At 40.5% G+C, this 13,445-nt stretch overlaps 1 protein-coding gene across 1 annotated transcript in view; it reads left to right on the top strand.

The window, feature by feature from the left end:
- Positions 1–5: 5 nt before the first annotated feature.
- The window catches only part of LOC129713881 (sterol regulatory element-binding protein 2-like), a 30,494-nt gene continuing 17,054 nt past the window's right edge, over positions 6–13,445 (top strand). The window contains 9 exon segments of the mRNA XM_055663239.1: positions 6–293; positions 5,633–5,906; positions 5,908–6,305; positions 7,440–7,627; positions 8,421–8,567; positions 10,417–10,641; positions 11,182–11,296; positions 11,585–11,766; positions 12,504–12,690. Of these exon segments, the coding sequence (XP_055519214.1) occupies positions 209–293; positions 5,633–5,906; positions 5,908–6,305; positions 7,440–7,627; positions 8,421–8,567; positions 10,417–10,641; positions 11,182–11,296; positions 11,585–11,766; positions 12,504–12,690 (1,801 nt within the window). The 5' untranslated portion in view covers positions 6–208.

Below are 13,445 nucleotides of genomic sequence, written 5' to 3'. Positions count from 1 at the left end.
AGGGAGGGCGGCTCGAACGGCCGGCAAGATGGCGCCGCTGTCACCGAGGAAGCACCGCCGCCATCGAGAATAACAACAACAATGCTGCCCGAAAGTGGCGGATACGCCAACGTTTCTTATCAATAAGGGAGTGGGGTTGGGGATAGTCACGCTCCCATTATCACTATCCCCCAGAAAGTAATATTTTCACCACCACACTGTTAAAGCAATGGAGAACGAAGACATGTCGCTTGAAAATATGGACCCCTCACTGACTGAGTTCAGTGAGGGACTCAATTTTGGGGATATAGATGGTGAGTCGATATTTTGCTCAGCTTACCCGATCTCTCAGGATGCGATACACCTGGATATTGGATGTCACCCATAGAAAATATATTGTTTTGAATATATGTGTGGGGAAAGTGGGTATAAGGTAGTTCTAGTTATTTACTTTCCTTAGCATTAGGGGTTAATTAATAAGAGGTAACAAGTTCAGTGTGGCTTTTGAATATATCACGACTTTGTAACTTATGTAAAATAGTGAACCTCATTTTATTGATCAGTGTTTCTTGTCTTCAATCATACTCACTATGCCCATGCTGCCTAATAAAATCCGATTGAGGCTTGTTCCATTTTCCAGTTCCTGCTTGGCATCATTATACAGCAGATCGAGCTCATCATTTTTAAATGTGTCGAAATCTGCTGCCTCCAAAAGACTTTCAGGCAGTGAGTCATTTTCCCTGAAGATTCTGTTAATGTTAAATCTATGCCAACTGATTATTCACCTTCCTGCTTAGGTTAACTCGCCTATACCTATTACCTTATCTGTGTACAATTGAATAAAAACGTAAATAGACGTGGAAGTAGGGCAATCGGCTGTCAGTTCCATAAGACCATGGCTGGTGTTTTCATTCAGCACCGTTTTCCTGTGCTAACTGCTTAACTATTGATTTCCATAACAATATAACTTTTGGATTCCAAATCCAAGACCTTTATGGAATTGTGTCTTATATATACAAAGCTAGTGAGCCCCCATATCCATTGGATGATGTAATTTCTTCTGTCCTGAATGATTGACTTCCAGCCATGGTAAACAACCTTTTGAAATGGAGACCAATTTACCATTTATTCCTAATTGTTTCCCGTATCTGCATGTGCCCGTGTTATACAAGAATGCTGAGGTCTTCCTGAACACGTTTCTTTAAGTCTCTCACCTTTATAAAGAAAATCTCTGCCTTTCTTGTTTATTCCACCACCTTGCATTCTCCTCCATCTGCTGATTACCTTTCATTTAGCCTGTCCATATTTTTGAATATCACTCATGATGGAAAATATCTTGATCTGAAATAAATTGTGAAATGTCTAATAACAAATTTATTAAATAATCCTGAATAAGTCTGAAGAAAGGTAATCGTGACCCAAAATGTCACCTATCATAGTTCTCCAGAGATGCTGCCTGACCTACTGAGTTACTCCAGCACATTGTGAACTTTTTAATTAAATAATGCCGTCTGATTGCGCCATACAAGATCTACATTAGCTATTTCCCTAGTTATTCCCTCAACATATTGATCTAGAAAATCACCTTGTAAATGTGACAAGTATTTGTCCTTCACCTTATGACCGCTAATTTAATTTGGAAAAATAGAAAATATGTGCAGGAGTAGGCCATTCGGCTCTTCGAGCCAGCACCGCCATTCAATATGATCATGGCTGATCATCCAAAATCAGTACCCCGTTCCTGCATTTTCCCCATATCCCTTGATTCTGTTAGCCCAAAGAGCTAAATCTAACTCTCTCTTGAAAACATCCAGTGAATTGGCCTCCACTGCCTTCTATGGCAGAGAATTCCACAGATTCACAACTCTCTGGGTGAAAAAGTTTTTCATCATCTCAATCCTAAATGGCCTGAGGAAAAACTGCTTGATCCCAATGATGACTATTATCCACCCGTGAAATGCATATCTAACTTCCTTTTCATGTCATATTCTACAAATAATGCACCCAGAATCATTGACATAAGTGAACACATGTTGAGGTTTAGCAAGTTTTGAATCTTGAATTTATAAGCACCTGTGTTTCTTCAAGAATAACACAGAATATTCCATGTTGTCAGCCTTTACTCATTGTTAGTATTCAGGTATGAATCGGGGAATTGAGGTTTCATAAATTTATAAGACATAAGATCACAATTAGGTCATTGAGCTCTTCGAGTACTCCGTTATTCAATCATGGCTGATCTATTTTTCCCTCTCAATGAAATGCCTTTACCCCGTAACCTTTGATGCCTTTGCTAATCAAGAACCTATCAATATCCGCTTTAAAAATATCCAACGACTTGGCTTCCCCAGCTATCTATGGCAATGAATTCCACACATTCACCGCCATCTGGATGTTGAAATGCAATTCCACAAGCTTCAGTATATAATTTAGGAGATACTGCAGTCAAGGGTAAGTCCTGCAGTGCTAAAGGTGCCATCTTTTGAATGGAATGTTTTAATGGAGAATGGAGGTCAAATCTCTTTACTCAAATTGAGACATTGTTCCAATGAAAACAGGAATGTTCTCTGATATATCCACATTGATATTTAGTATTCAGACATCTTTATTAAAAAAGCAGATTATATCTATTTTATTTTGTTGCTATTTCTAAATTGGTTATTACATTTCGTTTTAAACATGCTATATTTAAGAGGGAGTTAGATGTGGCCCTTGTGGCTAAGGGGATCAGAGGGTATGGAGAGAAGGCAGGTACGGGATACTGAGTTGGATGATCAGCCATGATCATATTGAATGGCGGTGCAGGCTCGAAGGGCCGAATGGCCTACTCCTGCACCTAATTTCTATGTTTCTATGTTAGTTTGAAATAGTTGCTGCATTTATAAGGTAATTAATTTGCTATAAAGTGCTTTCAGATGTTCTGTAATAAAGAATGCTATCAAAGGTAATTTTAATTTTTTCAAAAAAAAGAAAATCACTTCTTCAATTCAATAAGGACCTTTTCAAATTTATCTGCAACTTTTGAAACAATCATAAATTTAGAGTATATTTTTCTCTAAGCTGCTGTGTACAAGCTTCAGCTAATATTAAACAATTCAATTTGGACACAATAAAACATCTTGCATTCATAAATACCTTTTAAATTTGGAAAGTATTTTGAGTGTAAAATTAAGAGAACCAAAGAATGTTGTGATTGCTGATGAGAAGTTTGATCAAAATGTAAATAAAAAAATGGATCTGGAAAAAGATAAAGATTGGCACAGCTACTAACTTTCAGTGAAATGACAGTGAAACTGACAGTGAAATTGCGGGAGGTAGTGGGAGAAGTGGGGGCTGGGATGGTTGTTAGAAGATCACAGAGGAATGGATCAAAATGGAATGGCTGTGAAAGATTTGACCATGAGAACCAGGATGCAGAAGAGGTTTACCAGAATGGTGCCTGGATTAGTCCAAAGAGAGGTTGGACAAACTTGGATTGTTTTATCTGGAATATCAGAGGTAGAGGGGAGATCTGATAATCAGAGGTGGAGGGGAGATCTGATCTAAAAATAATTAAAAAAAAATAGAGAGGCATAGGCAGTCAGAACCTTATATCCAGGGAGGAAATGTTAAAAACTGGATAGCTAAGTTTAAAGGACATGTGCCCATTCCTTCTATCCAGCGATGCTGTCTGTCCTGATGAGTTACTCCAGTATTTTGTGTCTATCTTCAGAGTACAGATGTTTATTCATAGTCAATTGATTATATAATTAATAGTGGGGGCTGCGTGAGTGCTCTTGTGAAGGAATCTAATGTACACAATTAAATCTCGAACGATGAAACCTTTCTTGTTAATATTACAAGAGCCTCTCATCACATTGAACAAAAGGAAGCACATTGCCGTACATGGAAATGCTATCGGTATCTTTCCAAGGTTAATGATTGCAGTATTCTGCAAACTGGAAAAGTCCTGAATGACTCTTGTTTTAATGTGCTATAATGGATTCTTGTTTTACAATTGAAATTCTCATCAGCACATGAACCGAACACTTTGAAGTCGTCTTTATTAATTTAAAACTCATTTAATTATATTCTGATAATTAGGCTGTGGGCCAAGCATCAAAAAGGCATCTAGAAATCAAATTTTGTGACCCATGTCTCAGAACTACATGACATTTTGCACAAATTTAAATAAAATATAATTGAGAAGGAAGTCGTAACTCGTCAGTGCCAAAAGTTGCACATTAATTAATTGAACTAATTAGAAAATGAGATCAAAAAAGTAAGCGCGATCTAGTCCAATACCAATATTACACCATGGGGAGCCTATTTCCGTGTTGCAGTCTATTTAAACCATATATTATTATACCATATACCATGACTTGTGAATATGGCTGTAATCATATATAATTACATTATATAAAAATAATATAATGAATATAATTGTGAGTGTGTATTTTGAATGAGACTGCCGCAGAGTTCCGGCTCCTGAACCAGCCTAATTAATGAGTGAGGGCAGTTCCTGTGGGTTCCCCCATTTACTGAACCCCATTGACTGCCAGTGTGCAGAGTAGGGGTCACAGCCATAGTGGGACTGGGGCAATGCCAGGCTGCAGGAAGGCTAAGGCATCTACCACTGACAGAAAAATGCCTAACCCTAACCCTAACTTGCCCCCCTTCCAGCGCTGCCCACGGTTGGAGCTGGAGCCGCTTTGGGACCAGCTGTGGGCTCCGTACGCGTGGCCCCGCAGCGCGTCCATCTCGGCCAGCATGCCCTTCTCGATCATCGTGGTGATGATGGTGGGGAGCAGCACTGCCCTGCACGCCGCCCGGGCCGCCTTCAGCTCCACCATAGACCGTCCATCGCTCGCTCGCTCGCTATAACACAGGCCGTCCGACAGTCAGACCGACCCCTCGCAGCACCCACTGGCTATCCGACCACTTGCAGCACCCACCCACCAGGCAGCCCGACCACTCTCACCACCCACCGGCGGCCCGACAGCCTGACCTATCCTCCACAGCATCCACCGGCCTACTGACAAGCCAGATCGACCGACCGACCGACCGACCGACTGACCGACTGACCCTGACCCTAACCCTAATTCTAACCCTAACCCTACATTTGTTATTTATCATTTTTATTTAACAGTTCACATCATAACTTTATAAAGATAAATCAATTGAAAAACAAAATGATCAGCAAGGTTAGCATTACCTCTATTCCTTGGAAACCTTGTTATTGTTTTGATGTAATGAGTAGGCAGCCATGATCCCAGGGTTCTTGCTGCCTAGCGACCATAAAACAATGCGAGGGATTGGTCAATTTGCGTCCGACCTGGATGTCAAACATGCATTGATTGGACAATTACTACTCGGGGAAAATTGGAAGTTTTTGTCATTTTTTTTTAAATGGGCAGGTTTTGGTCTTGAGGAGTTTCAGGTATGATTTATATAATATTTTTACACAATATGTTGTAAATTCAGGTAGTTCCATGAGTTGGGTCACGAACTTGAACGAAAAAGCTCCTCGGCCCACAGCCTAAATATACGGTTACTGATCTTGGTTTTGAGCATTAACATGTTGTATTTAGTGCTATGTTGTGAGGAAATAAGTGGCTCACATGAAAGTGTATCTTTGTTCCACAATAATAATAATTTCATTATCTTTTTATAGAAATGCTGCAATTTGTCAATGGTCAAGTTGGTGATTTTCCTGACCTGTTTGAACAATTCAGCAATGGTCTGGCAGGATGCGACAAGCTTGACCAGCCTCCAGTTGCTCTACCACAGCAAGGAGGGCAGCAACAAGCGCCGCTTCAACAGCAGCAACTGGTACAGCAACAAGCGCCACTCCAACAGCAGCAACTGGTACAGCAACAGCCGCAGCAACAGCAACTGGTGCAGCAACAGGCCCAGCAACAGCAACTGGTGCAGCAACTCGTGCAGCAACACGCAGCAACTAGTGCAGCAACAGTCGCAGCAACTAGTGCAGCAACAGTCGCAGCAACTAGTGCAGCAACTGCCGCAGCAACTAGTGCAGCAACAGCCGCAGCAACAGCAACTAGTGCAGCAACAGGTACAACTAGTGCAGCAACAGGTACAACAACAGCAACTAGTACAACAGCAGCAACTGGTGCAGCAACAAGTTCAAACCTCCATGCCACCAACACTCCCACAGACTCCTTCACCTGTAACCCAAAGGATCACCCCTGTTCTTCACCCTCGCCCACCGCACACACAACCACAACAAACGTTCATGATAACATCAAATTTTACCTCTGCACCAACGCAGACTCGGATTATTCAACAGCCTGTGCTCGCTTACCAGAATCAAGGAGGATTTTCAGGTATGTGTTTACATAGATAGCTTTTTAGAATCTTGTGGTTGAGTGGAATTCATGATTAAAGTGGCCTTTGAATCCACATTAATTGTCGGTGTACGAAATAACATCCTGATTTCAACACAGGGAGCAGTACACTTGAGGTTTAAGCTTCATACATTGTGGCCAAGAGTTTTGTGTTCTTATCAAAAGGACAGCACAGTTGTGCATCTAGAGCCATTGTCTCACAGTGCAGACACCTGGGTTCAATCCTCACCTCGGGTGCTGTCCAGGAGAAGTTTACACATAATCCCTGCGGCATGTGGATTTCTTCTGGATGCTCCTGTTTCCACATCTTAAAAATATGCTGAACAGTGGGTTAATTGGCTGCTAATTTTTCACGATGTATAGATGGGTGATTGAATCTGAGGAGAGTTGGCATGCATGAACAGAGAATAATATAAAAACTTGATAAACGAGGAATCACCTGAATCCTTTATTATATTCAATAATTCTGAATAATGTTCTTGTAATTCAATTGAAAAATGATGTGTTATGAGGAAGAAGAAAAAAAAACTACTGTTATTTCTGAAAATATATTTTCTTAACTTGGGATAACTTTCCTGATTTGCAATGATATCCCACTAGATTGAACTCACAATACTTTGCTTTGTGTCTATTAACTTGTATTCCAATCATTGTGATTTGTGAATCTGTCTTCGTGGAACATTCGCCTCTTTCCCACTCAGGCTCTTAATTGTGGCCCTTCCCTGCAATCAAATGAATTTCCTCATCATCTACCTATTTGTCAAATGTATATATGTAGAGTTGTGCATCGGGTGGTACCTGATTTAATTGAGGAATAATGCCCCTGTCCCACTTAGGAAACCTGAACGGAAGCCTCTGGAGACTTTGCACCCCACCCAAGGTTTCCGTGCGGTTCCCGGAGGTTGCAGGTGGTTGCTGGAGGTTGCAGGTAGTGGAAGCAGGTAGGGAGACTGACAAAAACCTCCGGGAACTGCACGGAAACCTTGGGTGGAGAACAAACTCTCCAAAGGTTTCCGTTCAGGTTTCCTAAGTGGGACAGGGGCATTAGGAATATTACGATTGTTTCTGTCATTAACTTGGCTTTGCTTACTTTAATCTTGGATATTTTTATAGTTCTTCAGTCCCAGCTACAGAACCTGGTCACTTCCTCACAGGTGCAGCCAATCACATTTCAGCAGCAAGTGCAGGGCCTGTCAACCCACAGGATGCTTACATCAGCCACCACAGGCACCATTCAGACGCTAACCCCCGCCACCACCACCACTGTCCGAACTCACGCACCACAGATGCAGCAGGTTCCAGTAAGTATGCTTTTTCCAAAGGTCCAAGTCACCCATTTACTTGTTAGATGACTATTAAGTAGGAATATCCACTCTAAAAGGATGACATTAACTGACTATTAAGCAAAATACAAAGTGCTGGAGAAACTCAGCTGGTCAGGCACCATCTGTGGAGGGAATGGACAGGTGACAATTTGGGTCAGAAGTTGAACCCTCCTTCAGACTGATTATAGTAGTGGGGAGAATACTAGAAAGGAGGGGGGTTGGCAAAGTCTGGCAAGTGATAGGTGGATATCTCATTTATTCTTGTAAAGATTTCTTCCTGTTAAATATTTTAATTTCCTTTGACTAATGCCAAACTATCGGTTTCATCAAAAATAGAAGGACCTAGCTCTTGGCATTTGTCCCCTGTGAGTTAACAAAGGCAGCTGTTTTGAGGAAGGTTTTCGACCCGAAAAGTTAACTGTTTGTGTTCTCACAGATGCGGCCTGACCTGCTGAGTATTTCCAGCATTTTATATTTTTATTTTTTATTTTCAGCATCTTCAGTTTTACTTTTAGATTTTTGCAAGGAACTTGAATTTTTGGGTTGCTAACCACAAAGATAAATTTTAATATTAAATATATGCTCTTCAGAAGAATCATAGTCTGCACTTGGCACATCAAAGCTAAATGCATTTTTGTAAAATGGAGTGGAAGAGCTGATCACTTTTTAATTATTTCTGCTTCTGTTAACGTATTTCCATCAACCATTCCCAAGACTGTTAATACTACCAGCTTTTTGAATTGTATGAGTGCATTTTATTTTATTCCAGGTTCTAATGCAGCCTCAAATCATAAAGACAGACTCCTTAGTCCTGACGCCTCTGAAAACGGATCGCAGTCCTGTTATTGCAGCTATGCAGAATCCAACCATTACCACTCTGACTGCTCCCATGCAAACCACAGCTTTGCAAGTCCCGGTAGGTATTTTTATTGAATGCATGTCATCTTTGACACATATAGGGCCTGAAATTAATAATATATGTTGTCCATGGATGCAAATTCTTGGCCAATGATTTACTTGACACTTGTGCTCAGCAGCGGTTTTAATAGTTTAAAAGGCAGCACATGTCCAAGATGTGGATGTTTTAGGATTCTGTTCCAACTCAGTGAGTTAAATGCTTTCAGCTTGGTTAGCAGTTACAGGAGATTGACAGTGCTGGTTGTCATTCATCATTTGGAAGCTGGGAATTGTTGGCAAAAGCAACATTTATTCTCTGCCCTTAATAACCTTTGATAAACAGTGATGATCCATCTTCTTGAAAGACGACAGTCCTGGTAAAAGTACCCGAACAATGCTGATAGTTAAATATATATTATAAAGCACATGCTCTGCTGCCATAAGAAATGCTCCCAGGCTGTTTCAATGTGGGCTGGTTACAGTGGCAAGGTTCTCCATGCTGCCCAGTATGAATGAGGATTCATTGGATTGAATCCTGGGATGATGATCGATTGGGAAGAATTGTCCAGAGTTCTGCTTCAATACTTCAGCTAACCTCCGGCCAGTTCACCTCTGCAAGATGAAACTGTTCAAACCTTCGTCATATCTACTCCAGAATCAAGGTTACTCCAACCTCAGTAATTTGCTTACAATATGCAGCCGATGCTAGTACATTTGCACACTGGTGACCAAACCATCCTTGATTCCTTCACTGGACAAAATGAAACATCTGGAACATAAAGATCCCTCGCCGAGCTGCCCCACTGCACAACATTGCCATTTTCCACCACCTCACCCAACCAACTGTTGTGATTCACGATGAGCTCATAGTTTATGTAGATCTCTTCGTATCTCAGGAGCCATCTCATTGAGGGCAGATATCAATAATGAAATCCTTTCTGCGTTGTGAGCATGACAATCGGCCCATTAATGATCAAGACCTCAAACCCAGCAACTGTGATGTTTACCAAGCAGCCACGATGCCCTTGGCAAGCTCCATCTGCAACCTCTTCCACTACCATCACCTTTTGTCAGATTCTGCAGATCCTGCATTAGATTCAATAACAGCCTCAAACGCAGAGCACGTTCGTGGAAATAAGTCTTCCTCAACTTCAAAAGTCTGCCTTTGATGTTTAAAGTATTATTTATGAGAAAACTAAACTAACAGTGGAGGAATTCCTCCACTGTTAATCAGAGAGCGTGAAGATTTGACAACAACTCTGAAGAATTATCCCACATGCCTTTGATAGACCTTTGAGAAGATGGTGTTAAAATATTTCTGTTCCCTTTTTCATTTTAGATAATAAGAAATCACAGGTTTGAAAGGTGTTGTTGAAGAAAACTTGGTGTGTTGCTCTAGAGTATCTTGACATTTTGTGGATGGTGCCCTCTGTCAGTGGTGGAGGAGATGTTATTTTAACTCTTCCAATTTCTCAATCTGTTTGTTACACAGAGCTCACTTTAATCATCAAGTGATTAATTCATCTGAGTGACCTGTTCAGCTCGAAGTTCAATCCTTGTTAGTTGGAATACAATGCATAATGTATGACTGCTATTGTTTGAAAATCTGAATCATTCGATCAAAAAATCCTCTTGATTCAGATTTTCCCAAAAGTATATTGTTCAACATTCCAACAGCAAAGTTGAGTCAGAGATCATATTTCCCCTTGCTGCTCTTGTATCTTGGAGCAAGTTACTTGGTTTGTCTTAAGGGGACCTCAAGTGGATCCAGAAAGTATGTCAGGGAAGGGTTTATTGGAAGACATGAAAGTTAAATACTTATTAACTTTTTGTATTGAGAATTAATGTCATGTTTATTTTTATCTCAGACATTGGTCAGCAGTAATGGAACCATTTTGACCACCATGCCAATGATGGTTGGGGTAGAGAAGGTTCCGATCAAGCATATCAATGGAAATGGAAAACTCTCAATGGAAGGGCCGAAGGAGGGTGAAAAAAGAACAACGCACAACATAATTGAGAAGCGTTATAGGTCTTCCATCAATGATAAAATTATAGAACTCAAGGATCTTGTAATGGGGACAGAAGCTAAGGTCAGTCAGTTGCATAACTCATTTTTCTTTATGGGTTATTCCATTTTGATGTGTTAAAAGCCCTGTCCCACGGTACGAGTTCATTCCAAGAGCTCTCCCGAGTTTAAAAAAGAAAATCAAACTCGTGGTAAGCACGGAGAATGAACGAAGCAGGTATGTCGGAGCTCGGGGATGTCTCTTAGCGGCTCGTAACGCTAACGGCAGGTAGCGTTATGATTCGCGAGTAAGATTGAGCAACAACAGATTGCATTTTTGTAACAGCTTTAACATAGTTAAAACATCTCAAGTGTTTCATGGAAGCATTACTAGATACAATTTGGCACTGTACAATATAATATGTTCAAAGTGAAATAATTGTTCATTTATCTTATTTGATCCATGAGAAGAGGCTGTACGCAATTTCTTCCAAGATACAACCTTTTTACCATTTAATTAGGTTGAGAATTGTGTATGATATTATACGTTATGGTGATGGCACAATTTTTAAAATAAATAACCACTAAACTTAAATGCCAAAAGCTAATGTGACATATTTTGCAGATGAACAAATCTGGAGTTCTAAGAAAAGCCATTGATTACATTAAATACCTTCAACAAACCAACCACAAGCTACGACAGGAGAACATGGCACTAAAAATGGCCAACCAGAAAAACAGTAAGTAGTGCCAGGTTTATATCAAAGGGGAGGTTCCTACTTATGTAACTCTTCCAATGGCAAGCATAGAAATAAGCACTTTTTCAATTCTAGTCATCTATACATTAAGTTTAAAATAAATTGCTTTATTATGCATACTTGTACTGAATGTTAATACTTTAGAGAAATCTAGTTTAGATGAGATGCTTCCAACTGTGTTCACGAGTGAATTATAACATGATATCTCATTTAAGTTGTTGTAAATTTACAGCTACATATTTAAATGTAATCCTTTTTCCAATATTGCAGAGGGTCTGAAGGGATCTGAGATTTCCAGCCTGTTGGACATTGATATGGACCTGAAGACCGATGACTTCAAATCACATTTATTGATCATGTCACCGCCACCTTCAGATTCTGGCTCCGCTGGAACGTTCTCACCTTGCTCCATTGATTCTGAACCTGGAAGCCCTCTCCTTGACGAAGCAATGGTAGCAGCCTTTTCAATAATATTGTTTGTAAAAAGCTGGGAACTCCTAAGGAATATTTTTGTTTAAACATTTTTTTATATCTTGTGTTCCTGCACCTTGCTCTTAGTTTTGAGCAAAACACAATGTGCTCGAGTAACTCAACAGGTCAGGCTGCATCTGTGGATGCAACATTTGCATGCCCTTCTTCAAACTGATGATGGGGTGAGGAGAAAGCTGGAAAAAAGGTGGGGGCGAGACAAGGCCTGGCAGTGAATGGGTAGATACAAGTGAGTGGGGTTAGATTGGCTGATGTCAATGACAAAGGTTGGAGATACAAAGAGGGCGTAAGGGTGTCAGATAAAAAGAGAAGATAAGTGAATTACATAATGCTCTTAGTTTTGCTGGTCTTCCATTCCTTAATTAAATAACTCAAAAAATTAAATCTCAAATAACTGAAGAAGGGTTTCGGCCCAAAACGTTGCTTTTTTCCTTCGCTCCATAGATGCTGCTGCACCCGCTGAGTTTCTCCAGCTTTTTTGTGTACCTCTGAAAATATCTATTGTGTTAATTATTGGCTTAAATATGGAATGTTCTTCCTCTAAAAGGCTATATATGGTAGATGGTAGAATATCAATATCCTTTTGATGGGAAGAAGCATCAAAGTGTGTGTAGCAAAGGTGGATAGATGCATAAGAGTATAACAGGCACACAGGGCTGAATGACCGACCAGGTAATTACAAAGAAACCTTTCTCTACAGGTAAAGGAGGAGCCATTGTCACCCCCCACCTTCGGAATGCTGGACAGCTCTCGGATTCTCCTGTGCACCCTCACCTTTCTTTGTCTTTCCTTCAACCCACTTGCTTCAATTTTTCAACGTCGAATGCATTCATCAGCACCTGAAGATTCTGGGCACCCTGGTAGAAGTATGCTGGGAATCGAGCCTGGTAAGCATTGTTTCATAAATAATCCTGTGGTGAAATACATTTTTTATTTTTTTTATTTGATATTTTTTCATTTACCTAACAGAATTTCCTTTAGGTGAACATATCATCCCTAATGTGTAAGTAGGAACTGTAGATGCTGAAAAATCAAATGTAGACAAAAGTGCTGGAGAAACTCAGCAGGTGCGGCAGCATCTATGGAGCGAAGGAAATAGGCAACGTTTCGGCCGAAACGTTGCCTATTTCCTTCGCTCCATAGATGCTGCCGCACCCACTGAGTTTCTCCAGCACTTTTGTCTACCTTCTATCATTCCTAATGACTCGTTTCTGCCCTATTTCTGCATTCCTTCAACTCTCTATATTTCCTTTGTTCATCTTTTGTCATCTGTTCTTGAATATCCACCCATCTGCCAATCAACCCCCTCCCCCCCCCGCCCCCCCCTATATCTATCTGTCACTTGTCAGGCTTTGTCGTATTCCACCTCTCTTTTCCAACTTTCTCCCCTCTACTACATCCCACCCCCCTTTTCCAGCTTTCTCCTCCACACCCCATTTACAATCAATCTGAAAAACATCACCTATCCTGTCCCTCCATGGATGCTGCTTGACCCGCTGAGTAATCGAGCACTTTGTGCTTTATTTAGAATATTTAAGTTTAGTCCATTCTCTCATCTCAACAATTTTCATAGCTTTTTTGGTCTTCTGAAAAATTCTCCTGACAATTTTGGCATTTCTCATTTGAACCCTACATCTAAATC

The sequence above is a fragment of the Leucoraja erinacea genome, chromosome 37, assembly GCF_028641065.1.
Source record: "Leucoraja erinacea ecotype New England chromosome 37, Leri_hhj_1, whole genome shotgun sequence".
Taxonomy (NCBI): Eukaryota; Metazoa; Chordata; class Chondrichthyes; order Rajiformes; family Rajidae; genus Leucoraja; species Leucoraja erinaceus.
The sequence above is the reverse complement of the archived record's forward strand: the minus strand, read 5'-3'. Positions and strand labels throughout refer to the sequence as shown.